We start from the raw sequence: 27,793 nt of genomic DNA, 5'->3' as shown, positions 1-27,793 counted from the left end.
CAGTCCGTCTGTTCTCTAGAGATCTTAAACCGAGTGACTGTTGATCGATTTTATTGATGTTTTGTTTAGTGTATGGCAACCAGACTGGAGACGAGTATTCTACTTGAGGCCTGACAAGAGTTTTATAGGCAGTTTCTTTTACTTTTTTGTTTTTAGTTTGGATGTTACGTTTAAGGAAACCAAGTGTTCTATTTGCTGTTGTACATATTCTATTAATGTGAGTGATGACAGAAAGGTCTTCGGATAAGTCTACTCCCAAGTATTTTTCACTTGGTACGGTTTCAAGGATTTGGCCATGTAATATATAATTTTGTTTGATTTGGTGTTTGTTTTGAGTTATATTAAAAAATTGGCATTTACTGGGGTTAAACTGAATTTCACATTTGGTTTCCCATTGTTCCAATGTATTAAGATCATGCTGTAATTGGTTGCAATCATTTAGGTTGTTGATCGTGATGTACACAGCAGTGTCATAAGCGAAGAGACGGACGTGGGATCTTACATTATCTGGTAGGTTGTTTATGTAGAGGAGAAATAAGAGGGGGACTAGGACAGAGCTTTGGGGCACCCCAGATGTCACTGGAACTTCATCAGATTTCTCGCCCTCCAGAACGACAATTTGAGTTCTACCTATTAGGAAAGAACGGATCCAGTCAAGAGTACAGCCTCTGATAACATGTTCGTGAAGTTTATAGAGAGGTTTAGAATGGCTGACTATCAAAAGCCTTGCTAAAGTCCAGAAGAATAAGATCTGACTGCTGGCCTGCAACAAGGGTTCTCGCAAGGTCATCTACCAGTTGGATGAACTGCGTTTCGCAGGAACGGCGCTCCCTAAAGCCATGTTGGAGATCATATTATATATTGTATCTTGTAAGATGAACAGAGATGTTAGATGCTATGATATGTTCAGTAAGTTTACAAAGAATACAAGTCAGAGTTATAGGACGGTAGTTTGATGGGTCACTCTGGGGTCCGTTTTATAGAGGGGGGGGGGCACATTTCCCTTTGTCCAGTCAGATGGTAAGTAGCCAGAAGAATTTGAAGAAAAGGAGCTATTTGGCAGCGAAGTTCTTTCAGCACAACTGGCTTAATGTTGTCAGGACCAGAAGCTTTATCAGTTTTTAGGTTTGATAATAGTTTGAGAATACCGTTAAGACTGATGGAAATGCCAGGCATTGATGGGTACTTGCTTCTGAGATGAAAGGGGAGATCAGCATCACGAAGTTTGTCTCTTATTTTATGAAAACAAGACTGTGCAAGAGATAGAGGGTTCAGTGGAGTGAATACAGAAGTTTTTGGTTAAGAATGTTTGCTTTTTTAATGTTACTATATTTCAGTGTGCCAGTGGATTTGTCATGAAGAGGTGCAATACCTTGATTGTCCTGTCGAGCATTCTTAATTAGTGAAAACAGTTGTTGTTTTTTTAAAAGAACTTTGATCCGGGTTGGTGTCATCAATGCCTAAGATGCTCTCCAAGTAATTTGTATAGGATGTTTTGATTTGCCTTATTAAATGTTTTAAGACTATGTGTTTTTTGGCCAAATGATGCATTCCAGCTTGTTTGGACAGTCTGAATAATTTGTCTCTTTTTCTAATGAGTCTTTTAATTTTATGGTATTCCAGGGCAAAGATCTTTTTTCTCTTATAATTTTTGTTGGAATGAATTTAGAGATACCTTGTTCAATGAGATGTTTGAAACTCACCCAAATGTCCTCGACACTCTTAGTTTCATGTCCATTTAGTAATCTATTACTCTCCTGTTCAACATAACTTTTAAAGTTTGGCCAATCTGCTTTTTTGTACAAGTGTATTTTTCTTGGTGTTTGTTTATTATGCCCCCTTTCGAAGAAGAGGGGGTATATTGCTTTGCTCATGTCGGTCGGTCGGTCGGTCGGTCTGTCGGTCGGTCTGTCGGTCCGTCCACCAGTTGGTTGTCAGACGATTACTCAAGAACGCTTGGGCCTAGGATCATGAAACTTCATAGGTACATTGATCATGACTCGCAGATGATCCCTATTGATTTGGAGGTCAATAGGTCAAAGATCAAGGTCACGGTGACCCGAAAGAGTAAAATGGTTTTTGAATGATAACTCAAGAACGCATACGCCTAGGATCATGAAAATTCACGGGTAGATTGATCATGACTTGCAGATGACCCCTATTGATTTTGAGATCACTAGGTCAAAGGTCAAGGTCACGGTGACCAGAAATAGTAAAATGGTTTCCGGATGATAACTCAAGAATGCATACGCCTAAGATCATGAAACTTCATGGGTAGATTGATCATGACTCGCAGATGACTCCTATTGATTTTGAGGTCACTAGGTCAAAGGTCAAGGTCACGGTGACCCGAAAAAGGAAAATGGTTTTCGGATGATTACTCAAGAACGCATATGCCTAGGATCATGAAACTTCACAGCTAGATTGATCATGACTCGCAGATGACCCCTATTGATTTTGAGGTCACAAGGTCAAAGGTCAAGGTCACGGTGACCCGAAATAGTAAAATGATTTTCAAATGATAACTCAAGAACGCTTTTGCCTAGGATCATGACACTTCATAGGTACATTGATCGTGACTCGCAGATGACCCCTATTGATTTTTATGTCGCTAGGTCAAAGGTCAAGGTCACAGTGACAAAAAACTTATTCACACAATGGATGCCACTACAACGGACAGCCCATATGGGGGGCATGCATGTTTTACAAACAGCCCTTGTTTATTTTAGCTTTTACATCCGAATTTATTTCTACATTGTCATGTCCTGAGATTCCAGGAAGAGATTTAATAGTATTTGTGAGTGTATGATTTGCTGTTAAGAATAAGTCAAGTGTGTTATCTTGTCTAGTGCTGTCTGTTACCATTTGGACCAGATTAAAATCATCAAGAAGATTTATGAAGTCTTCATATATTTGTGGGTAGGCACAGCCAGGTTTGATATTTGGGGTATGATCTTCATCCCAGGAAAACTGAGGGTAATTAAAATCGCCTAGCACCCAGATGTTACCTTTTAATAATCTAGTCTGTTCTTAGGACAATCTAAACTGTTCAGCTCCATAAACATCAGACTCCCTTGGACGATACAAAGCAGCAATGTAAACTGGTCTACTTTGGGACATTTCTACTTTAACACATAGTAATTCGCAATCTGTTTAAAGTTCAGGCTGTTCCGTAGCAGTTAATGTTTGCTTGACTAAAATAAAGACACCCCCATCTTTGGACCCGGATCTATCCCTTTTAAAAGGTGTGTAGCCCAAGCACTGGGGAAAGATTTCGGCAGTTTAGTGCTCTTGAGTCAACCATGACTCTGTACCCACGATAACATCTGGTTTGTGTTCATCAATCAGAGCATGTAAGTTATGTTTTTTATTGACAATTGATTGACAAATAATGTTCAAAATTTGTAATGACTGACTTTGCTTGATATTGTAGTATGTTATATTCGTTTTTGGTGAGGAACCTCCAGAGGGACTTGTATGACTAGTGATCTTATCTCCGTTCATATCCCCGAGGGCAGGGAAACTGTTTTCAGATGCAAGTGAATATATGTTATTTGTAAATGGGGAATTCGAATAATTGTGTTGGTCACAATTAGTACAAGAGAAGGAGAAAGACATGTCAATCTCCACCAGGTTATTGTATGCAGAAGGACTCATGTTTTGACAATGTATATGGAACCAACATGAGCAACCATCACATTCTATTGCCTGGTCAGTGTCCAAGACCTCCTGGCCACAGTAGCCGCAGGGGTATTGGGGTCCTGGATTTGTCTCCACATCATGAGACATCGACAACAGTAATGTGCACAGGTATCCTAATGCGGATACTCTGCAATTTCGGATGGGTACTCTAAGTTTCACTGTTTTCATGAGACATGCACAAGATATTATACGGCTAGGTTCGTACCTGTTTGGCTGATTTTGGGGTCTGGGTATCTGATCTGTTAGCTGGGAACGTATGTCAGGTATACTAAACAGCCTAACACTAGTTAAAACTAAGAATAGTGTCAAGAAAATACCTGTAAACATGGTAAACAAAATGTACTTCCGTTTCAAAAGTTAAGGTCAAGGTCATCAGCGGGAAATTTTTCGCTGAAAAAAAAGTCTAATTACAACAATAAAACTTGAAATCAGGCCAAAAGCTGAATAAGAATATGTGCAAAAATTAAGTTCAAAGCAAACCAAACCAAATCAACACAACAGGTGCCGCGGCATAGTGTATTGTTTTGGAAAAAGAAAGAGCGATGAAAAACAGCTGTTAGTTGCACGACGCATGCACGTTCATAATATCTCATAATATCTGTAGTTAACAGTAGAAGTGTCTTAGCGGCACACTTGTAATTAGATCACATGTTCAGTAATAACTTGATATGTTGTCATGTGTTGTCATTCACTGGCCTATACACGGAAACAAACATGACTACATTGACAACTATAAGTCTTGAATTCGACAAAAAATGTGAAAATGTGTTTCCTAATTGGTGTACGACTGAAACATGTTATTCAGCACCACAAGCACGGTAAGAAAATCTCATATCTCAAGGGCGAACTAACGAAAAGGTGACATGTCAGTACCAACACAGAATGGAATACTAGGTGCCACTGAGAACAAACACCATCTGATATCTCTGATTTGAAAAGATGTATGTACGAAAAATACTGCACACATTGTGCACTCAAACACACAAGTAAGTCATTACAGAGGATCATGATACTGAAATATATACAATGGTCATAATCCATCGAACTAACTTTCACACAACCCACGCAAAAGCTGACGTTATCATAATAAAGCAAATGATTCATGCTGTAGAGACAAAACACATAGGAATTCATGTGGCAGCTGAACGTACAGGCATGATTGATTTGCTGTTTCATTCTCATGTTGTCCTAACTCGAGTTATTGATCATCATGGAATCACCAGTTAGGGAAAGAGTGGTTGAAGACATTCGCAAAATGGTTTAAAAGCATAGACATTTCCCGACCGACTTGCTCCCTGCGCACTCTCTCTCTCTGAACGCGTCGCTGTAGCTGAATATTTTGGTATTAGTAAGGGGAAAGTAACTAAGATGCTGAACGAAATCAACATTGAATGTATTATAGAGCGATATGACAGCTAGGACTTGCGAAGGTGTGAAGGAATCGGTCAGGGTTGTCTCAGCGTGGTAAGGAAAGCCTGATAAAGAGGAAATGTTCAAGAACACACCGTCTGGCAGCCATGGTAAGCACGTAGGGTAGGACGATGCAATCGCTAGCAAACCGGCATCGGAAGCATTTATGAAAATGTGAAACGTACCCACATACAGGCAAGTAAATGGAAACACGCGATAGATGCAGGCCCCTGTCTCTGAATCCATGTGATTTTTGTTAGCAAAAGGACGAGGTATCAAACACTCTTTTTTCAATAAAAGTACAGTGGACACCCTCTAAACCGGATCCTCTCTAATCCGGAATCCTCTCTAAACCGGACAAATTGTCCTGTGCCATTTTTTTCCCTATTAAACCATGCGTAAAATATCTCCTCAAGACCGGGATCCCCTCAATTCCGAATACCGGTCATACTGTGGATCAAAATTGGGTAATTCCATACGTAATTGTACCTCTCTAAACCGCTCAGGGCCGGTTTATTGCACCTCAGACCTAGTGTCAAAAAGTTGTGAATAGCGGATTAAAGATGCGTGAAATTAATAAAGGTTGTCGAAAAATTTCCAAACTGTTAACAGTTTAAAGACACCTGTAATGTGATGTACATATCGCTCAATAGATGTTATAATACTGATTATAATTACTGAAAACAAACATAGAGTTATTTAGTGTGTTTTGTTTTTGATATAGGAAGCCGTGCTAAATTTAAATAATCTTTATACTATTTAATTTTGTGTTGTTTATTACAATTGCTATTTTAGTGTCATATAAAATGTTGATTTGCAGAGTTCTTGAAGCAGTTGCATTTAGATATTCATTTAGATTTTCAAATTGGTAATTAAGATAACTAAGACTAAAAATGTCCAAACCTCCTTCTAAGCGATGGCGCGCGGACATGTCTCTAGAAGACAAAATTAAACTGATAAAAGAGTCAGAGATGTTGCCAAAACCTACACTCAAGATGCTGTCAGAGAAATATCGAATAGGAAAGTCGACGATCGGGGATATCGTGCAAAAAAGTCGGCGTACATGTTTTTCAGTGTGAAAAGAAACTAAATTCACCTAACACATGCATGTATAAAATTGTGTGTTTTTCGGGGTGCACTGTTTGATCTATGTTGTGACTGATATTGCTTTCAAATAAACAGATTAAGCGTGTTTTTCTGATATGATGCAATATGAATGAATGTTATATATAAATAAACTATGCAAATTGGCTGAAAGTGTTTTATTTGCACATTAGGCTACGTAATTGACCTTCCAAAAGTAAGAAAAAAAGTCAATGTCCTCTCTAAACCCAAAAGTAAGAAAAAAAGTCAATATCCTCTCTAAACCAGAATCCTCTCTAAACCGGAATTTCCTCTCGATCCCGGAGGCGTCCGGTTTAGAGGGGTTCCACTGTAGCATCAATTTATACTTGAGATCCACCTTATATATTTACCATGATATAATCTGGCTGTAAAAGCGATAGCCCATGGTCAACAATTCGGTGCTCATGTTATAAAGCGCGACTAACTAGTACTATCTTTTGTGTTTGTGAAAAGGTTCAGGTTGACATAATACAATCTATCAAAAAGCAGACATAACACGACTGTCAGATAACTTGCGTTGTCTAAAAGAAATGAACAAATGAAAATTAAAGTGTAAATACGCCATGACTATTATTTAACCAAAATATTATGCTGTGAAATGACAGTATCATTAGCAACGCCATTGATTAGCCATGACAATATATCATAATTTTAAATAAGACCACTCGTTTACACGCTGAGTATGCACAACAGAGAGACGACTTAGAGCATAAAAGGTAGCCTGTACATTTATATTGACTATAATATATTAATCGATAAATGATCAATATTATTAAACGAATATATTAACTTCAGAAAAGTAAATACAATTCGCAAAGCTATATACCAGCCATGACAGTATATAATACCTAGAAACTAGGCGCTCAATTACAGACTGGGCACGGAGAATCGTTGCTTCATATTGTGAAATGAAAGTAGCTTAAATCTATGAAACAAGTATGTTCATATTCAAATGATTTAAAGTCATACCCTGATCACAGTTGGTGCCTTGCCAGCCCGGTGAGCATGTACAAGAGTAAGCGTTCTGAAGATTAGTGCAGTTGGCGCCGTTCTTACACGGCGCAAGGTCGCATTCGTTGATATCTGAACGATAAACACAACAAACATCAATGTCTCAAATAATCAGCGTGGTTAGATTATTTTTTTCTGTAAAACCGTATTGACACATAGAAAAAGATGTGCAAACCTTCGCCTTCTTAGCGTTAAATTGACCCAGCAACAACACACCGCCTGCAAGCGTAATGGCTGCCAAATTTTTAACGCAGATTGCAAACTCGAATACAAAAGTTGCACAGTTTTTGGCCTGTCATTCCGGCAGCTCTGTTCAAGCATACGTCTGACAAACCAGTTGAGTTGACAATAATGGTCGGTTTACTGGTATATATATACACCTACATTGGTCACATTTGTTTCCCCGCTAGCAGGGTTAACACGTGCTCGAATACTCGTTCTAAAGATTGTTGCATTTCGTACCGTACTTACAAGGGTTTGGGGCACATTCGTCGACATCTTTAAGATACGTATGTATATTGACGTAGTTGATATATCGCGTATGTTAAATATTTCAGCAAATGCAAACATTGTATGAATAATAGAGTTAAAATCGAGAATGATCAATGCTCATATTTAAGATATAGGCGGTAAATAAACTTAGACTTGCAACAAGTAACATAAGTTCAAAACAAGATGAAGTTAATGTTCGGAGAAGATCGGACAATTTCAAATGCGTGATGTTATTACGGACTGACAAGTGTATTATTAACATATCCTTCTCGAAGGTCATGCATGTTAACATTCCTAAAGTATATGAAAACGATGCAATAATCTCATATATTTAAATACAAATCTACAGTTATACCCTACCCTGGTCACAGTTATATCCCTTCCAGCCAGGTAAACATGTGCATGAGAACACATACTGAAAGTTGCTGCACGTGGCGCCATTTTTACACGGGTCGAACGCGCATTCGTTGAAATCTGAAATAATGTTCACATACATTATGTTTATTGGAAAATTACGCATTTAATGCATTTAACATTGTGGACAAAGGGCGTTAATATTCAATAAAGCAATAATTGTCAACACGCAGTGTTCCTTTTGAACATAGAGTGACGACTCTTCGCGCAAAACGTAGCCTATGTGGTGACTGTGCAATATTTACTAAACGCGCCAAGACAATTATTAAACAAATTGATTATGTGTGAAATGGGTGTACAATTCGTTAAAACGTTCGAACAAAACGTATTGATACTGATAAAACGATGTGTAAACCTTCGCCTTAGTAGCGTATAATTGCACCAGCAACAACACATAGCTAATCCGGTAGAATATGTCATACACCCGTTCTTGGGATGAATAGTAAATGTTAAATCGATTTTTGGTTTGACAAATATCCCAAATCAAGATTCAGAATGATCCCGGTCCGGTTTGATTAAGGGTCCTGAGATTTGGAAGATGGCGTTCAAGATGGACGTCGTTTCAGCATTTTGCTCTAAAATGTTATATGATTATGACTTTACTCATTATTTAGCATCTTTTTAATATAAAATGGAATGATGTTATGGTGCTTTATGGCTTAGGAGTTAATTGATTCAAATAAAATTCAAGATTATACCAAAAATGGCTGCAAATATGGTTACTTATACAAATGATTGCTGTTAAACATCCATCACAATAAATTGGACCTGAATTTCAGGCTATATAAACTAGAATTATTGTCTTAATATGGCATTTTGTAATGTACATTAACTATTATCCATAATAAAACTTAATTGTATTATTACCTTTACATGAAGGTATCAAAGACAACACAATTAAGAAGACATATTTAACATACACATGTTCCGCATACTAGATTTAACACATGGTGCGAACATCATGTAAATATATTCGTTTAGCTCAAATAATTTATAGTTCAATTTGATTTACATCGGATACGCATGGACTACACTAAGTATTACGACAAGTAATTATGTTGCGAATAGTGTTAATAACAGTTTACAACACCATTATTGTTTCTACGATTTGAAAAAAATAATATGGTTGAGTGTTTATTCAGCTCTATCAATAAATGTAGAGTCAGTGGTAAGACAAACAACATCACAAAGTGTTTTATATTCCCAAACCATTTAATTAGCCAACCGCCGTGGAATTGTGTAACTAAAATTGTGGATATTTATGTGAATTTTAAAATGCAATTGTGAGCCTGCTGTAAATGAAGCAGGATGCTTCATCCAAACGGTGAGGCGAGCGCGCATCAACGTGTGTGTGTGTGTGCTGCGGGCCTTTTCAGGATGTAATATAACGTACATGTAGTGTGCACGTTCTGATGAGTCGTGTGAGGTCAATGAGAACCATGCCGGCTAATAGTGGGATGGAAGAGCTGGTAGAGTAAACAGTCTTTTATTTGTACACTGTTAATTGGGTTGCAAATGCATGTCCATTAAACTGGTACTACTTATTTCACTTAGATCTTCTTAAACCTCATGCAAATATGCAGGGTGTTCACTGAAAATACTTTTTATTTATTTTATGATTTAATAATGCATCTTAACAATTTATCTTCTGCCAGTCATACGTCTAAATGGTGTGTTGATTGTTTGATTCAAACCGTATTCCTTATCAAAATAAATCTTCGAGCAGAATGAGAAGGTTATTTGCTGATCCACTTGTTTTTAGCTCGTATGACCATACAGCTTTGTTGCTACACAAACTCAAACAACGCCCGAGTCGTAATTTATTATATAAGGTCAATGAAGAAAATACGTGAGCGCGTACAAGATAAAATGTTTAAGGAAGAGCCTGTCATGATACATAGAGGGTATAGAATGCCATATGGAGCGACATGTTGAAAGAAACAACTGTTATGAGATATCGCCATGGTAAGAAGAGGAATAGCAGTTCAACACTTAAACCTGGACATCTCATGGATTGAAGTGTGAGCTTGCATTATTGAAGCAGAATGAAATAAGATCTAAACGACATTAGTAGTACCAGTTTAGTGAACATCAATTAGCATTACAAAGAACAAAAATGGGGGGAGGATTAGGGCAGATGCTAAGGATACAATTTTCGGAGAAAGTTGACACAATGAACAGATCCGTTTGATCAAAAGCAAGCATCCACCCAGTCTTGTGAACATTCCGACTCGAACAATAGCATCAAAATCTGCTTATGTTGATCATGCAAAAGATATTGGTAAAACAAATACGACATAATTAAAAAGCTCATGGCCGGAAAATGTTAAGGTCAATATCTTATAATTAATCCCACGATGATATTCCACTAATCTAATTGATAAACGATTTATTGACTAACAAGCAGCTAATTTTACGGAAGTTGGCATTCACCATATACTAAGACATAAATTGGCTCCAGTACCTACTGCTATGTTTATATAAACAGGGGCACTCAGTGGAGGAAAATTCCAATAAGGTGCTAAAGAAAAAATTAACAGTAAAAGTGTCTCAGCGGCATATTGGTTATACGATCACATGTTCAGTAATAGATTTTGATTTGTTCTGCATGTCATTCACTGGCCAATAGACGGAAACATACATGACATATTTACGTCTTAAATTAGACAAAAACTGAGGAAATGTGTTTTGTAATTAGCGCGTGACTGATACATGGTGTTCAGCACCAAATGCACGGCGAGGAAAGTTAGAAACTCTTATATATAAAGGGTGAACTAACTAAAAGGTGACATGACAGTACCATCACAGAATGTAATATTAGGTTTCACTGAGAACACACAACATCTGATCTCTCTGATTTGAACAGATGTATGCACGAATAAAGACGTGCACCCCTTATGCACTCAAACACACACGTTAGGCGTTACAGGAGATCATGATATTGAAATATATAAAATAGTCATAATCAATCGATCTGATTTTAACACAACTCATCAAGAAGCTGACGTCATCATGATACTGCAAATAGTTCATGCTGTCGAAACAAAAGACATTGGCATTCATGTGGTAGATGATGATACAGGCATGTTTGTTTTGTTGTTTCATTCTTATGTTGTCCTTACTCTTGTTATTGATCATCGTGGAATCACCAGTTAGTGGAAAGAGTTGTTGTAGAAATTCGCAACATGGATTAAAAGCAGAGATATTTCGCGACCGACTTGCTCCCTGTGCAATCTATCTCGTAACGCGACGCTGTAGCTGACTATTTTGGTATCCGTGAAGGGAAAGCTACCAAGATGCTGAACGCAAGCAACTTAAAAGGACTATTTGGAGATATGTCAGCTAGGACTTGTGAAAGAATCGGTCAGGTTTGTCTCAGCATGGTAAGGAAAGCCTGATACAGAGGAAATACCTTGTTCAAGAAAATACCTTCAGGCAGCCATGGTACGCAAGAAAGGTGAGACTTTACGATCAGTAGCACACCAGCATAGGAAGCATGTTATGAGCATGTGAAACGTGCCCATATACAGGCATGTATATGGAAACACGCTTTAGTTGCAGACCCGAGGATCTGAATCAATGTGATTACTGTTGGCGAAGGGACGAGGCATCAAACACTCTTTTTTCAATTAAAGTAGCATCAATAAATACTTGAGATAAACCTAATGTACTAACAATGATATAATCTGGGTGTAAAAGCGATAGCCCATGGTCAAAATTTCGGTGCTTCTGTTATAAAGCGCGAATACATTGTGCTATATTTATTGTTTGTCAAAAGATTCAGGTTGACAAAATACAATCTAGCAATAAGCAGACAATTCGTGATTGTTAGATTACTAACTTTGTCTCTAAAAAGGAAAAATTGAGACTTAGAGTGTATAATGTCATGTAATCGTTGGTATAAAACACAAAATATTTTTAATGAACTAATATTTACACATGAACATTACCGTATGCTTGACTGCTAACAGCAAAAGATAAACTGGTATACATACTACTTGATAAATGTTTGAAAAAGGTGACCTGATTTTTACCTTAGTGAACAAAGGTTAGATAATGCGTATAATAGTATTTCAATTGATATCTATTTGTGTAATGACATTTCACCAGAATATGTTCATATGAAACAAATTATAAATTCAAAGAAGGTGCTTTATACAAAGATACAATTTGTATTTAATGGTATATAAAAGGGCAATATGTTCATGTTATATTATTATACCTCACTTTTATTCACAATGCTAGACTCCCATAGGCCATGGTGACATAGAAATACTGTCAGACACAGCGGGAAAAAATTTACTGTTCAAAAAATAATGTCGCCCGCTACCTTAGCAATCACGTGCGGAATGACGTCACTTTGATTGTACGCGCCCTGTTTATGAATGAAGACGACGTCATTTGATTTTCATTGTTGTGGTGACGTCAAGTTACGGAAAGTTCAGGACGTTCAGTTAATGTAAGTCTCAGTTATAACATTTTAATCGCGGATAACTTATTAGTGAAATCGTGTTAGAATCGATATAATCGACGTTTGAAAATTGTTTGAAGTAAATACTTTGTTACTGTTAAGCTTAGAAAACACTTTAAGAGACATACTTAATACTGTTTAACTATTAAATTTCTATGTTCTGTGAAAAGAAATTGACTGTGTTAACCAGTGTACTTTTATTATTGTTATCAAAATAATAATGGTTGTTCATAGCTGAAATTAAATACAATTATTGAATATTAAGATTATTCATGGTTCATATAAATTGTTTGTATTTGAATAGTTTTTCGTAATAATAAAATAAATATTGCTGTCTGACTTTCGGGAAAATACTGTCAACCTCTGCTTTGCCTCGGTTGACAGCATTTCTTCAAGTTCACAAATTTACTGTCACCCTGTCAGTCATGTAATATTTATATACTATTCTCTACAATGTTATATTGAAATTCATATAATCAGACACTTATTAAACACTTAAGTTCTAATAAATGTGTATTATATGTATATATGCATAATTCTTGTGCAAAATTATAAATGATCTTGGGTTAAGCAGCAAGTTTTGGGCAGCCATTTTGATTCAGGCAGCCATTGTGAACGCCATCTTCATTCTTTTAGTATGAATAACACTATCAAAATGACATTAATATACATAACATAATGCATTTATATACGCTTAACCAAATAAGACTGAACAGAGCCGCCGTCTTGCACGCCATTTTGAATTCCTCAAAACCCTTAGTTATGCCATACCAGCATCATTTAAATGCGTAATCAGAAACATGACCCCTACCAAAACAAAACAACATTTAAAGTACACCGCAAGGCTAGGTCTAGTGGAAAATGACAATTTTTTTGCAGGGCTATATTGTACATGTACGGTTTTAAATTTTTTCGCACTTTTGTGTCAATGTGAATTGTATAAAAATGCTTAAATTAGTGCAATAGGGTGTATTTTCATTTTTTTCCGAAATGACTTTTGATCTTCTAAAACACAAATGTTATGTGAATATACTACAAGTATTTTCTCATACATGTTAACATTATATTATACACAATCTTTCATTTAACTTCATATTGATAATTACCAAGACATAAGAAAATCAAACAAACCATTACCGAATTCACGATATACATATTATAGCCATTTCAGAAAGTATATGTTGGGTAAAATCTATTTGATGTATTGTTTGACATACGACGGGGCAGCGATTTTATTTCTATTTCACATGTGTTATCTTGTAATATAATGTGCTTGCATCCGACAATGTTCTCATTTATTTATAATTTCCAATCAACAATGATTTTAAATGTATACTGATTTCAAAGTCTTTTTCATTCGGCTGACAATAAAAGCAAATCATAATAAACACTATTTTGCTGCATGCAAAATACTTACATGGTAGTTTATGCTTCAAGCTTCTTAACAATAATCATGGAAAAAAAGTGTCTTAATTGAACATTTTAATAATAAGGTAGATACTATTGTCTACAAAAACGTCCTTTTTATAGCATATATAACATAATTATATGGGTGTCTAAATATGTTTTTGTACTACTGTATTATCTATTTTCACACATTCATACATGGCAACAAAAGATGGAGAGTAAGTTATTTCCTTTTTCCTCGTTCCTTACTCATTATTCAAATTAGGAATAAGGAACTGTTCCTTATTCGAGCTAATCACATTTGATATAGGGTTTTAAAGAAAAATAATGCATACAATTCTTAGGTTTATCAAAACAAAATCACTCGAATACTTTTACTTTAGGTATTACGTTACATATTCATGTTTCTTCCTCGCGCTTGCATAGGATTTCTTGTTTAAACCGAACCGATATTCTCTAATTTGTGATATAAAAGTGCAATCGTGTTTATTTCAATAAGTTTGTTTGTATTTATAATCCAGTTCCTTTTTCGCGGCTGAATACGGAAAAATGAAACATTTATATATTCCTTATTCAAGCCGAATAAGGAGCTTGCATTTTTTAACTTAAACATCAATGAAATTGATCCAAAGTTCACCTCATATAAATGAGTATCATTATATTTAGCTTGTACATTTTAAATACTAATTGCCATACATTTTTACTTCGTTTTAAGTAATGATAATCCAGTTCCTTATTCAGTTTGAAATCGAATAAGGAACTGGAATGTTTTTCTATAAATTATAAATCAAAATGAACCAACGAGACGAATATATCAACGACAATTATTGTAAATGTAGGACAGGTATACATATATTAGTTGAAGTACATTTCTAATTTGTTATATTTAATGATAATATAGTTCCTTATTCGGTTTAAAAAAGGAATATGGAACAGGTTCAAATCGAATTAGAAACTGGTATTATCTTACTTAGCAAATAAATTTATATGAATAAAGAGACGCATAAAACAAGGAAAATCACTGTAAATGTAGGTTGGGAATAAAAAATATTTATATATATTTATTTATGTATTGCAGTTGATTTCTTCTAAGTTCTCTTTTGTTATGATATGTTTTTCGCGGCTGAATAAGGAAAACGTAACCAGTTGCACTATATAAAAATATGACTGATAACCACCGAGAACAGTGCCCTTTTGTCCGATCCCACGACTAAAATTATTTTTGCCAAAACTACTGCCAAAACAACTAAGCTATTTCACCAAACAGTTTTTGTACTTCTTAAAAATTGTGAAAAAAATTGTGTTTTTTTACCCAATTGTTCACATCTTGGATGAAGTTTCTTTAAACTACCAGAACAATTTTCAGAGTCACCTTACAATGATATTTACCATTAAATAACAACAAAACATGTTAAAATCACAAGTCTTTGATAATAACACACAAACTACTGACTGACTGCAAACTGTATAAGCAGTCTGATCAATGGTCTTTGATGTGAGAGCCCAGTTAAATGCGGCAAATTAAAAGGGAGCAGTTAACCTGTTACACAATAATCACATGGTTATTTAAGAAAGAATCAATCACCACTATTGTTCTGCAACAATCCAAGGTATATATGAGTTTTACAGAGAGTATGATAAGTCAATGGAAAAAAATGGCAAATTAGATTTATCTGTATCATCATCATCATGATTGTGCCCCAACGTCCTCATAACAACTAGAGTGTTAACCTGGTTTAAATATAGCCACATAAGGGAAACTGTCCTGCACCCTGGCAACCATGTTTTTCACCGAACCATGACCATTTAAAAACTCAGCCTAGTAATCATTAGAACAAATATTCTGATCAAGTTTCATGAAGATTGGACTATACATGTGAGTCCTGAAGAGTTCTCAAAATCTTACAATAGCCATAAATTAAACAAGGTTTTACTATAGACATATAAAAGAATACTGCCCCGCCCCCATTTGGCCATGTTTTTCAAAGAACCAGAACCATTTTTGAATTCAGCTGAGACATCATTAAATGTTCTGACAAAGTTTCATGAAGATTTGACATAAAATGTGACTTCTACAGTGTACACACGCTTTATCTTTAATTTGACCTAGTGACCTAGTTTTTGACCTCATGTGACCCAGTTTAAATATCGACCAAGATATAATTGGGACAAATATGTGGGCCATTGTTCATGAAGATCTGACAACAAGTGCAGTCTATAGAGTGTTAACAAGGCAAAATGTTGAAGACCGACGAAAGACAAGGCACCACGTACGACAGACAAAATGTGTTCCCAAAAGCTCACCAAGAGCACATTGTGCTTAGGTAAGCTTGAAATGTAACAAATACGTATATGATGTACATTTCTCTGAAGTTTTAACTGTCATTAAAACCTTTTTAGTTTTTTTCCCTGGCCCTTTTTGCGTGGCGCTGCGCAATGCCGCCTTTCATAAGCACCACTCTGCCCTTTTTCAAAGGAAAAAGCCGCCATGCGCCCTTAATGATAAAATCTATATTGCCCCTTGCCCAAATTTCAGAGTATGGCCCCAAGCAGCGAAGATTTGCGCGGTAGTGTATTAGTCATGCGTGAATTACCCCGTGTCAATATCAATCGATAATTTCACTGGCTTATACCTCGCCCACTAATCGGTCCGTAATGTGTTCTCGTCAACGATAAAATCGTGGACAGTTACTCCGGAGATTAAAACGTCGATGTAATCCTCGTGGAAATTGTGCATTTCATGCATGATACAGTAATATCTAAACACTTATTTCTAATGTCTTTAATTAAATTAAAAAACACAAACAAGTTGTATCTTCATCGTTATGGTCGTTTAGATTATCAATTATTGAAACAATTATTGAACCGTTTACTAATTAAATTAAATGCGAATCGCGTTTTAGATGTACATATACGATTTTACGTTGATATGCGCACCTATCGCTTACATCATTTTAACAAGATGGCGGGCAATACAGAAAATAAATTATGACTCTCGGCAAAAATGGCAAATAACGATCAAATAAACGATGGAGATCATACATTTAGAAGGGATTACTGAAATTCAAATTAATGCATGTGATAACGAACGATGCATAAAGCGTTTTAAATACCAACAACATATTTATTAGTAATCTACTCAGTGGATATATGTAACAGAAACGAGTTGTTTGCGAATTGTTAGCGTTCATTTTACTCGCAAAGTTAAAACATCTGACAAGGTTATCGTTAGAAATTGGGATAAGACAAACATGGTTTCATTTATATGTAAGTGCATCTGTTTATAATCAGATTCATGTGCATATCTTGCTTTATTATGTTTGTCATGCAGTACAGTTAACTGAAACAGCATGGAACTTTAATGGAAGACATAGCAAGGTAAATATATATTAATATTAAATAAAGTAAGTTAAATCCATCAATTACCATTAAATGTTCTTGTTTATATTTTTATGTTTTCTCACAACTGCCTCTGATGCGATTGAATGTTTCTCTCAAATCCAGGTATCCACAGAACGTTTTTGTCCTTTTTTGCATAAACTGTGCGTTAAAATGCCATTTTTGAAAGTCATGCTCCATGCCCCTTTTCCCTCCTGGGAAAAACACTATTTTTGATAATTCATGTATAAACTGAATTCAATGTATAAATACGGCCTGCAAACGTAATAAAACACTATTTGATGTAACAGGTACGATTTGGTTTATAGCAGTACCAAAAATCTTCAGATATTAATTATGTTTTATGCAAATCAAACACGGTCTAGCATATTATTACACCAACATGTTTTTAAATAAAACATTGTATGGACATTTGTAACCTAAAGTACAAACAACACATTTCTAGAGCAAAGTTAATGAATTGATATAAATTCTTTAAACATATTAATTGTAAAAGTTTAGCATGTATGTGTAGTGATTAATTACGGGTCACGAGTAAGGTTCTGCTACATGAAGCCTTAAACATTGTTTAAGCTCCGATGCTCTGCTTTGACTTCCCATAGTGGTGACTCCAGCGTTTGATTATTTCTACTTTTATAGTTGTTTTGTATATTACCCTGCCAGCCTAGTGTGCCAACCTGCATGCTTGGACCCCAAACTTGTCCTTGTTATTTTCTGATCACATAATTATTGAGCAAATTGTATTTGAAGAATCCATAAATTTCTTTTTCTTCTTAAACTTTTTTTTATCAGTGAAATTAGTTTTATTCATTTAAATTGCAATGTTGTGAATGAAAATGCATGTACATGTTATATTGAACATTTAAATAAAACATACTTTAATGAAACAATTCCAAAGGGATAACATATGTATGACCGCACGCGCTTAATTGCCTGTTTGACGAAAACCACCCTGCCCTTTTCAAATCCTAGCTTCAGCACTAATTCCTATATTCAATTTCACACTCAGTAGAGATTAGGTCTTCATTCGGAATGGAATCAAAAACGAATCATAAAATGATTGCGCTATTATTGCATTTAATAATATAATACAATAACGTTTACTTTCAAGTATTTGATGTGCTGCATGACAGACACATTAAAAATCAAAGTACTTACAGTACTGGTGTGACGATGTTTTTGAAGAGGATGAATATAAAAGCATCAATTTAAGTTTATCTGCATCACCAAAATTGTGTATGTGGGTACGAAAATTTTGGGTACGAAAAAGAAATGGGTACGAAAATTTTGGGTACAAAAATTTTGCACAAAAAAATTGGGTACGAAAAAAATTTGAGTACGAAAAAAATTGGGTACGAAAAAAAAATTGGGTACGAAAAAAAATAGGGTACAAAAATTTTTGGGTACGATAAAAAAAATTGGGGGTACGGGGAAGTAGTACCCGTGGGGAACTTGACACATTCAGCGAAACTGGGAGGCGGGTTACATTCTCGATCAAATATATCAAGAAATATCTTTAAAAAGATATTCGACGTGTATTTTCCGTACCACTTATCTTAAAAAAAAACGTTCTGTTACAGTAAAACGTTTGTGGGTTATAACATTGCGTTACGTAGCAGATATATTCAAAACTCTTTAATTACACCATGCTCTTTAATTTCACATGTATATCATACCAAACTTTATATTTCGTTGTTTCCTTTCCTGAGTTAATGATGTTATGTGTACGGACGTTATTTCACATGCCAATGTGCATGAACATCTAATTTTTTCTCTTTTGATTATTGTTTTTTTCTCTAATTCAAAAAGCTTAGGCATGTTTGTTCGTTAAGTACGGCAATAATTTCATGATGATTCCCGAAAGTAGGTATGAGCACATAGTCAAATACGACTTTAATACGTTAGTTCGCCCATGAACACATGGTAAGGTTAACTAAATCTCCGCGATATGACCTAATATGTGTTTTAAACAGAAAACAATATCCAACAAACGAATGAATTATCAAACATAGTGTGTGCACTGATGTGGCTCTGTTATTTCTGTTTGAAAAGTTTATTTAATATGCAAAATGAGAAGCACGCAGAAGAGCGAGTTTCACAAATGTCGTACGGCTATTATGCTGTTTATATACCATACTCGCTTTAACATTTACAAATGGCAGGTTCGAAATAATTCGTTTTCTTTACACTCATGATCGCGTTAAACGTAAATTATACACGTTTTCATTCGCAATTCATTTACAGAATCACGACAAATGTCAAATACAATACAGAAAATGCATAGTTGTTTCATTGATCTATAAACATATAATTTATTGAATATAACTGATTTAAAATTAATGTTTTCAAACTATTATTAAATCTTTTTCCCAGAATATACTGTCCTATTTATAGCTGAGCTTCCTTTACCTTTATCAATGATAATCAGCGAGGTATGCCGATTAGAAAAAAATCGAACTATCTCAATCGGACTGGCTCGGTCTTTTACATAGGTCGCCATTGTGAAGAATTATTTCATGGTATGATAACTTAGACGAGCTGCTTCGAAGCATCGTCAATAAAAATAAAAACAAATATGTATCATGATTGTGAAGAGGCAGCTTGGAAAGCAAAACGGGTGTTAACCATATTTGCAGTTATCTCTACAAATGAATACTTAAATTAAACCTTTTACAAGCTATTTACGAGACAGCAGGTATTTTGTCACGCACATTAATCTATGCTCTTTATTAAAGTATACCTTTACCGTATTTTACATTTCAGAAAACCTATATATTCACATGGAAAAAATAATAAGAATATTAATATCCTTAATATTAATTTCTTTTTTTCAAAATGAACTTTAATTGTTTTCCTTATGATACTGTATGATATTCATAAATCTGAACATGTCAGGAAACTTGAAGAATCTGGAGTCTCAGACATTACACGTATCATAGTCTGATATAATTTTACCATTCAAACCCTTAGGAGCAATACCATGACTTAAAGAGTGCCATGCAATCGTTTTCTTAAATCGATAAACATTCAGATAGAAATGACACTTCAGCAAAATGCAAATGAAATATACTCCAGACACATTAAGCTGATATAGTACTGTTAGCATTATTATCGCATACAGGTTTTAAGCTCTCTTTCAGTAGTTGAGAACAGAAACTATCTCTCTTTGAAATATGCACGGAACAGTAACTACTTTCAAATATTATGGTTCACATCTGCGTACGAAAGTAGGCAAAGCTAGAGCTAAAATAAACAAACATTTGATACTATATTTGTTGCCTTAGACCCTTCTGTACACAAGCAAGCAATATCAATCACTTGCTATAATTATGACAATAAGCTGTGTTGTGGCATTTCCAAAATAGACTTGACCATTTAAATTGCACACATCAAGCCAGAAGGATATTCTGTATAAATGAAATACACCACGTTGGATATACGTGGTAAACAGTTCAAGTTTATAACATTAAAAAATATCATCAAGGTACCATACATCATCATTAATAAAAACATTTAATCTTTATCATACACAATTTACATGGGATTTCTTGACAACTAGTCTACCCTGGGTCCTGCACCACAGTTTAACATCTCGTGCAACAGATGAGTTTGTAGGTTAATTAGGTTAAAACAGCGCTCATGGGCTCGAATTTGCAATCCTTCGGTTGTGAAACCAGTGTGCTTCCACTAGATTCATAAACCTGCTCGACTTTTCAAACATTGTACGCAAGTGTGGAAAGTATTTAATATCATCACAGCTATGGCTTTTATAGTAAAGTACTTTAAAAAACAATAATAATTAATTTGTCGACCCTTTTTTATTTTTGAACTTGGCTGAAATATCATAAGAACAAATGGTCTGACAGAGGATCAAAAAGTGAATACTAAGGTTTAAATATCCATTTAAAATCTGACCTAGTGACCTATTTTGGGGGCCCAGGTGACCCAGTTTCGACCTCAGCTGCGGCTCATTAGAACAAATATTCTGATCAAATTTAATAAATTTTGGCCAATACATGTGGCCAATGAAAAAAAGCTTTAACTAGCATCATAAGGCATACTACCCCGCACCATTGCGGAATTGTTGTTTTAAAGAAACGAAACCATTTTCGAAATTCGGCAAATGATCAGAGCAAGGTTTCGTGAGTATTTGACTGTTATTGTCACTTCAACAGTATTAAAAATCTTTTTATAAAGCCATATAAGGGAAACTGCCGCGACCCCTGGCGGCAATGTTTTTCAACGGGGAAGAACACTCGTCAAACTCCGCACATACAGTGAAAACTGATGTAACGGTCACTTGAGAATAACGGTTAACTGCCGACAACGGTCAGTTTGGATTCCCCCGATAAAAAAAACTCTTTATTTCACTTGAGAATAACGGTCAATCGTCCATAACGGCAAACGGCCAGTATATATCTCTCCGAAAGTCATGGTTGAACTGAATACAACGGTCACGGGTCAGTCGTTTCGAATCGCGAAAAGTAAAAACATAGCACATCATTTGTCCGTCTATTTTGCGGGTAAAGCATCTGAGAGCGGTATTTGCGTTTGATGTGATAAAAGCGGCCCAATGCGAATAAACAAATAATAGGGTGTTCCGAAGGTTTGTTTTCCGGGGATATTTATGGGTTATCTTCAAAATAAAATATGTCAGTGTTTGTCTCACAATTATTATTGAATTTGCTTTTTGATTACATGAAACAGGTGAAATTAACAATTACAATGTGTATAAGTAGCAATTATCGGCTGCAGGCATAACGCATGAGCGCGTGACAATATCAATTGATCTTTATCACTGATAAAGTCTTAAAAACAACATTAAGCCGGCGAGTGTTTTTATAAGAAGGCGATAAAAGGATTAGTGATCGTCTATAAAGGCAAAAATACACTGAATTGCAACATTTATAACAAACTTTAGGCATTTATGAAAGAGGATTTGTTCATGTTTTATTTTGTATGAGGTTGTTTCAATGAGAATGCTGTTTGTGTGATGTTTGCATACGAAGACATTTTGGCGTCTTTTTCTTTGGATGAGAACGGTACAGTTACGCCGTACTTTCGGTTTGTGACATCGAATCCGCTTTCATCCTTGTTCGATGTGATGTCAATGGCACGTTACAAGTTTAATTTACTGAATGAACGAGATGCATGAATAAACAATTATACTATCGTTGATAAATTCATTGATTTAGTGTAACAATATGAAATTCACTCAATTTATAAAATATTATTCTTTATTATTCAATGCAATTTAATAATGTTATTATGCTGAGTTATTGGCAATAAGCCTTTTTTACACTGTATGCAAACGCCTGGGTGGGGTAACGACGTAGCAATACAACCAACTGACAAACCATCTTAACATTGTGATCCGAAAACAACGGTCACATGTGGAAAACGGCCACTTTGGTAATCTCCCTTGACTGACCGCTGTTCTCAGTTTTGACTTTATATCAATATAACACATGTTCTGACCAAGTGTCATTAATATTGAAACGTACAATTAACTTAAAGAGTGTTTACAAGGTTTCACTATAGCCATAAAAGGAAACCTTCACGCACACCCTTGCGGCCATGTTTTTCAACGTACCGGAACCATTTTCTCTATAGGTTCATATACATGTATCATTTCAAATTATGATCTTAACAAGTAAACTGCCCCGGCCCCTTGCGGCCATGTTTTTCAACGGACCACAAACATTTTTTGAATGGCCAAGATCCTTAAAAATAAATGTTCCTACACTGTTTGATTGAGATTCAATTAAGAATGGGATTTCTACAATGTTAACACGTATGTACTAGAGCTTTATAAAGAAAACTGCCCCGTCACCTGGCGGCCATCTTTGTCAAGATACCACAACCCTTTCGGCCAAAATGACCTAAGAACAAATGTGCCTGCTAAGTTTCATGAAGATTGGACTAAAAATGTGACCTCTACAGTGTTAACAATGTTTGACCATAGGAATATAAGGAAAACTACCCCGCTCTCTGGTTGCCATGTTTTTAACGCACTGGAACCATTTACAAACACAGCAGAGATATTAATGGGAGAATTTGACTAACCAAGTTTCGTAAAGATTTTAAATAAAGTGGTCTCAAGGGTGTGTACAAGGTGAATATTGACAACGCACGACGAACAAAAAGTGATTAGATAAGCTCATGTTATGCTCAGACGAGCTTATAAAAAAGGCACGGTTTGTTATTTTAATGTTAAAAATATGCATATACCGTTTATCTGTGTTCCGCAGTTGAGAGCCATTGGGTTGACGCTCGCTATGTTACGCCCCTTCAGGTGCGCGGGCTCACTACACACGGCTGACTTTACTTTGAGAGTGAACTGGCTGCCCTGCATTCTCTCAATGAGCCATCGCAGCTGGCAGTCGCAGTTGAGAGGATTATTTGTGAGATCACTGGAAAACAATATATGTTTTGCTATAGCTGTTTAATTTTGAATTGCAGTTTTATTATTAAATGAAGACCGTAACAAAATAACAAGTCAATACCACGATGTCAAAGCGGAACGAATTTGTAATAAAACAATAGTTTGCTACTGTTTTAAGCTTCGGTGTCGGTCCTTTGCATCACTTGACATAATATCCATGATTGTTTAACCCATAAAATAATGGTTGGATTATCAACGGTATAATAACTAGACATTGTGTGCCCTCTTTTTATCCAAATATAAATTGAAATGTTTAACCATGTTTAACGTAACAACAAGTCATGTATATTGCATTTTTTTCCAGTTTACTTTGCAAATAATTGTATTATATCATCCATTTTGAAGAAAAGCTAGTTACATATTTATGGGGGACTTTGCAATGTGAAGTGTAAGAAAAACAAAGAGGTCTTCAAATGTCAAATTTCAATGAAATCAGGTTAAAAATAGCATAGGTTATTTGTCTAATTAAAGTGGACTTTACAATTTTATATATGTATGCGTATTCGTTAAAGTCTGTTTACGTGAATGCCGGTTGGTAATTTTCTTATATGCCAGTGTTTTGGTGTTTGCCTTTCATAATTATTTTCTTATTCCACCAATTTCTCAAAATATCAATTTATTAACTTTTCTCTGGCAAATGCGTTTTTTTATTTTAGGTCACAAACGACCAGAACATGTTTTATTGTAATAATACACTAGACCCTTTTTGATTTGCATAAAACATAATTTATATCTGAAGATTAATAGTACTGCTTGAAACCAAATCGTACCGATTACATAAAATAGTGTTTTCATAATGTGTTCAGGCCTGACGATTATAAGTAAATGTTCGCGTTACTTGTAATGACAACGCTCATAAATATACACACAGCATCAACAACTGAGACTTTGTTTTAACAATATTCCTTATTGGATACAAGAATATTAATTAATTAAATAGTTTTATACAAAAATGTTCTCGTCATGAGTGTTGGTACATTCTTTTGCAAATATATATTTTTTATGGTTAACACTGTATTACATCCAAGTACACGTTTTGAATTTGTAACAACAATTCGATTTTTTAAGGTTTTGATACTGCAATATGGCCTTTAAATTGTCTTTTATTTTGTTGCATATTTCCAATGTGAATGGTATAATGCGTTAAAATAAACGTTTAGAAAAACACCGTACAAATAAGGTTTCTTAGACATTCCAAGTGTCCATCCCTGATTCGTTTGTTTCAAATTTTTTTGGTACTATTAATTCAACAAACACTCTTATGAATATAAATAATGCAAAAGAAAACCTATGTGGTATGTGTAATTCACACGTTCATTATCAATTCATCTAAATAGTTAATATGATGTTACAAGCGGAATAAAGACGGCCAAGCACAAACGTGTTGTTATCGTCCATCGGAAAACAAAAAAAACAACAATAAGAATCTCTAGTCATCAGTCGTTTTTTAATCGGAGAAAGAAACACAAACGTTTTGAACGCGTAAGTTTACTCTGATGTATATGTGATTGAAAATGGAACAATATTTTAGTTTCACACATTTTTTATGCATAAACTTATGAAACATATCTTTATTCACATGCAGACAACTGCTTTCAAGTTTGGAATATATGCAGTGCATCAATTGTAAATGAAACATATCGTGCCCGAAATACTCCATATTGCTAACGTCATCTTGCTCACTTAAGCCATGCTATTCAGAAGTACATAGTTTGTACATCGAAAAAGTCAATAATTCAAACAAATGTTTAAACAACGATAAGTGATGGGAAGTTCATAATTAATTCATAGTTGAAGAAACATTATGTTTACCTACACATACCACGATAAAAGTATACACATACAAATTTTGTTATTTTGAATAGTTTTTTCCTTAAATAAAACCGATTAAATCAAGGAACTTGCTAACAATTGTGTATATAACAAAATGCATATAATGTATTTATCAACATAACTTTAATATGTCAATAGTCAAAAGTCATTGTACTAGAAAACGTAAAAAACAATGTTTCGATTTCGGGATTCGAACCGGGGACAACTGATGATAAAATCCAACGATCTATCCCTATACCACATAGGCCTTCTATTAAACCTTTTGCGGAAGTTTTTGTAGTTCTAAACCCATTCATGGAAATGTTCGGACTGACGGTCATTAACGAAATAAAGCGAAATGATACGAATTCATTTACAGTTTAAGACCTTTACTAAACATCTGTTTGCAAGATACGGATGCCTGCGCATAATTATTTTATCTCTCGAGCATGAACCAAAATACCAAACTTAAACATCGCAGCTAATGTATTTTAACGTATGTTTCATTTCTCTTGAAGTTTACAAAATGTGAAATACGTGCCACACACAAAACCGACAAACAAAAGAAAGGACAGATGGAAGGCTAAGATGTATCAATAATTGTACTTATTGTAATAAACACCATGGTATAAACACCTATTTGTTCCTTCATTCTAAGCAAAGTTTTGAAGTATGTGTATATTTATTATTGTCCAATGCAATCTAATTATAATTCATTTTCAAGATACTGGTAAATAGAAAAACATTTTAACCAACCTGTTTTTATAAGAACTTCAAAAACTAAAATTGTACAAGACTGTCAAGTAACTATGATACTCATGAAACGTGTGGAAATTATATCAAACATATTTATTTATAATATATCTACTCACTAATATTTATGAAAACTACAGTTCCTTTATCGCGACTAAACAAATGATAACGAAATGGTTACTTATTTCATATTCATACCGAATACAAAACTGGGGTTTTCAAATTATATGCACTGTTTAACATGTAAAAAGTGTACCAAAAATTTATAAAAGAAGTGTTATCTGAATGTTTACATCAAAATATGTTTATGTCAAATTTCCATTAAATTTTACCTATTCATACTTATGTTCCTTACTGCTTATTTAAACCATATACGCAGGTTTGCATTTCCTCACTATGACTTCTTATGTTCCACACTCTTCCATATAACTATAGCAGTCATTAGGCATGAAGTTCTGATGTTCAAAATAAGTATACGTTTGCACTTGATGTCATATATTAATAAACTTGAAATCAATGTCGTTTATCTGACTAAATAAAGAGCAAGAAAACAATTTCTTATTTAATATTCCAACCATATAAAGAACTTGCATTTGCAGTTTACTTTCAAAGTTTTGTTGTTAAATACTTACATCTTACAAAAATATTTACATAGACGAAAATGTAACCCCTTGTAAATCCTTTAACATGTTAGTGTGCTAAAAATGTTCCAAAATAATTATAATACTTTTTGTATCCAGTTCCTTTTTGCAGCTGAATAAAATGAATGCTGATCTTCTTTTTATTAATTTGTTAGGAAGTCTGTATGCATGCCTGCCTGCCGTCAATCCGTCCGTCCGTCCGCCTTTCCTTCCGTCCGTCCATCATTCCGTCCGTCCGTCCATCCGTTCGTCCGGCCGTAAATCCAGCCATCCAGCCATCCATTTAAATAGTTGTTTGTAGTGCCATTACAATTTACGCATTGTCAATAACATTTATAATTCAAATTACCGCGTGTTGAAAATCCCAGTTAAATAAATAATAAGTCGATGTAGGAATTATTAAAAATATTCAAGATATAAGTCGGTAATTATCGCGAGTGGTACAAAATTAAAACACAAGAGTTTCCATGTACGGTAAGAGGAGGTACATTCAGAAATTGCAGAAATTACCGAGCAACCATGTCTTATCCGAAAAAAATGCGAATGAAATGAGTGCTGACCTGCTTATGATAAACAAAAAATTCATACACCCTTTTATAAATGGATTTTTTGGCAACAAGTACGCGCAGTCTCGCAGTAATAGGCACAAAATATCGAATAAATGTAGAAAGATCGCAATTCAGAATTTAAATTAGTACCTTTCAGTTTCAT

General features: G+C 34.9%; 1 protein-coding gene across 1 annotated transcript in view; it reads right to left on the bottom strand.

Annotated features, from left to right (window-relative positions):
• The window catches only part of LOC127872195 (slit homolog 1 protein-like), a 68,787-nt gene that overhangs the window by 18,154 nt on the left and 22,840 nt on the right, over positions 1–27,793 (bottom strand). The window contains exons 5-7 of the mRNA XM_052415525.1: positions 23,663–23,844; positions 8,101–8,214; positions 7,207–7,320 (exon numbers count right to left, since the gene is read on the bottom strand). Coding sequence (XP_052271485.1) covers positions 7,207–7,320; positions 8,101–8,214; positions 23,663–23,844 — 410 coding nt within the window. The remainder of the gene's footprint in view (positions 1–7,206; positions 7,321–8,100; positions 8,215–23,662; positions 23,845–27,793) is intronic.

Source organism: Dreissena polymorpha, chromosome 3, assembly GCF_020536995.1.
Source record: "Dreissena polymorpha isolate Duluth1 chromosome 3, UMN_Dpol_1.0, whole genome shotgun sequence".
Classification (NCBI taxonomy): Eukaryota; Metazoa; Mollusca; class Bivalvia; order Myida; family Dreissenidae; genus Dreissena; species Dreissena polymorpha.
This window is presented reverse-complemented; position numbering and strand designations above follow the sequence as displayed.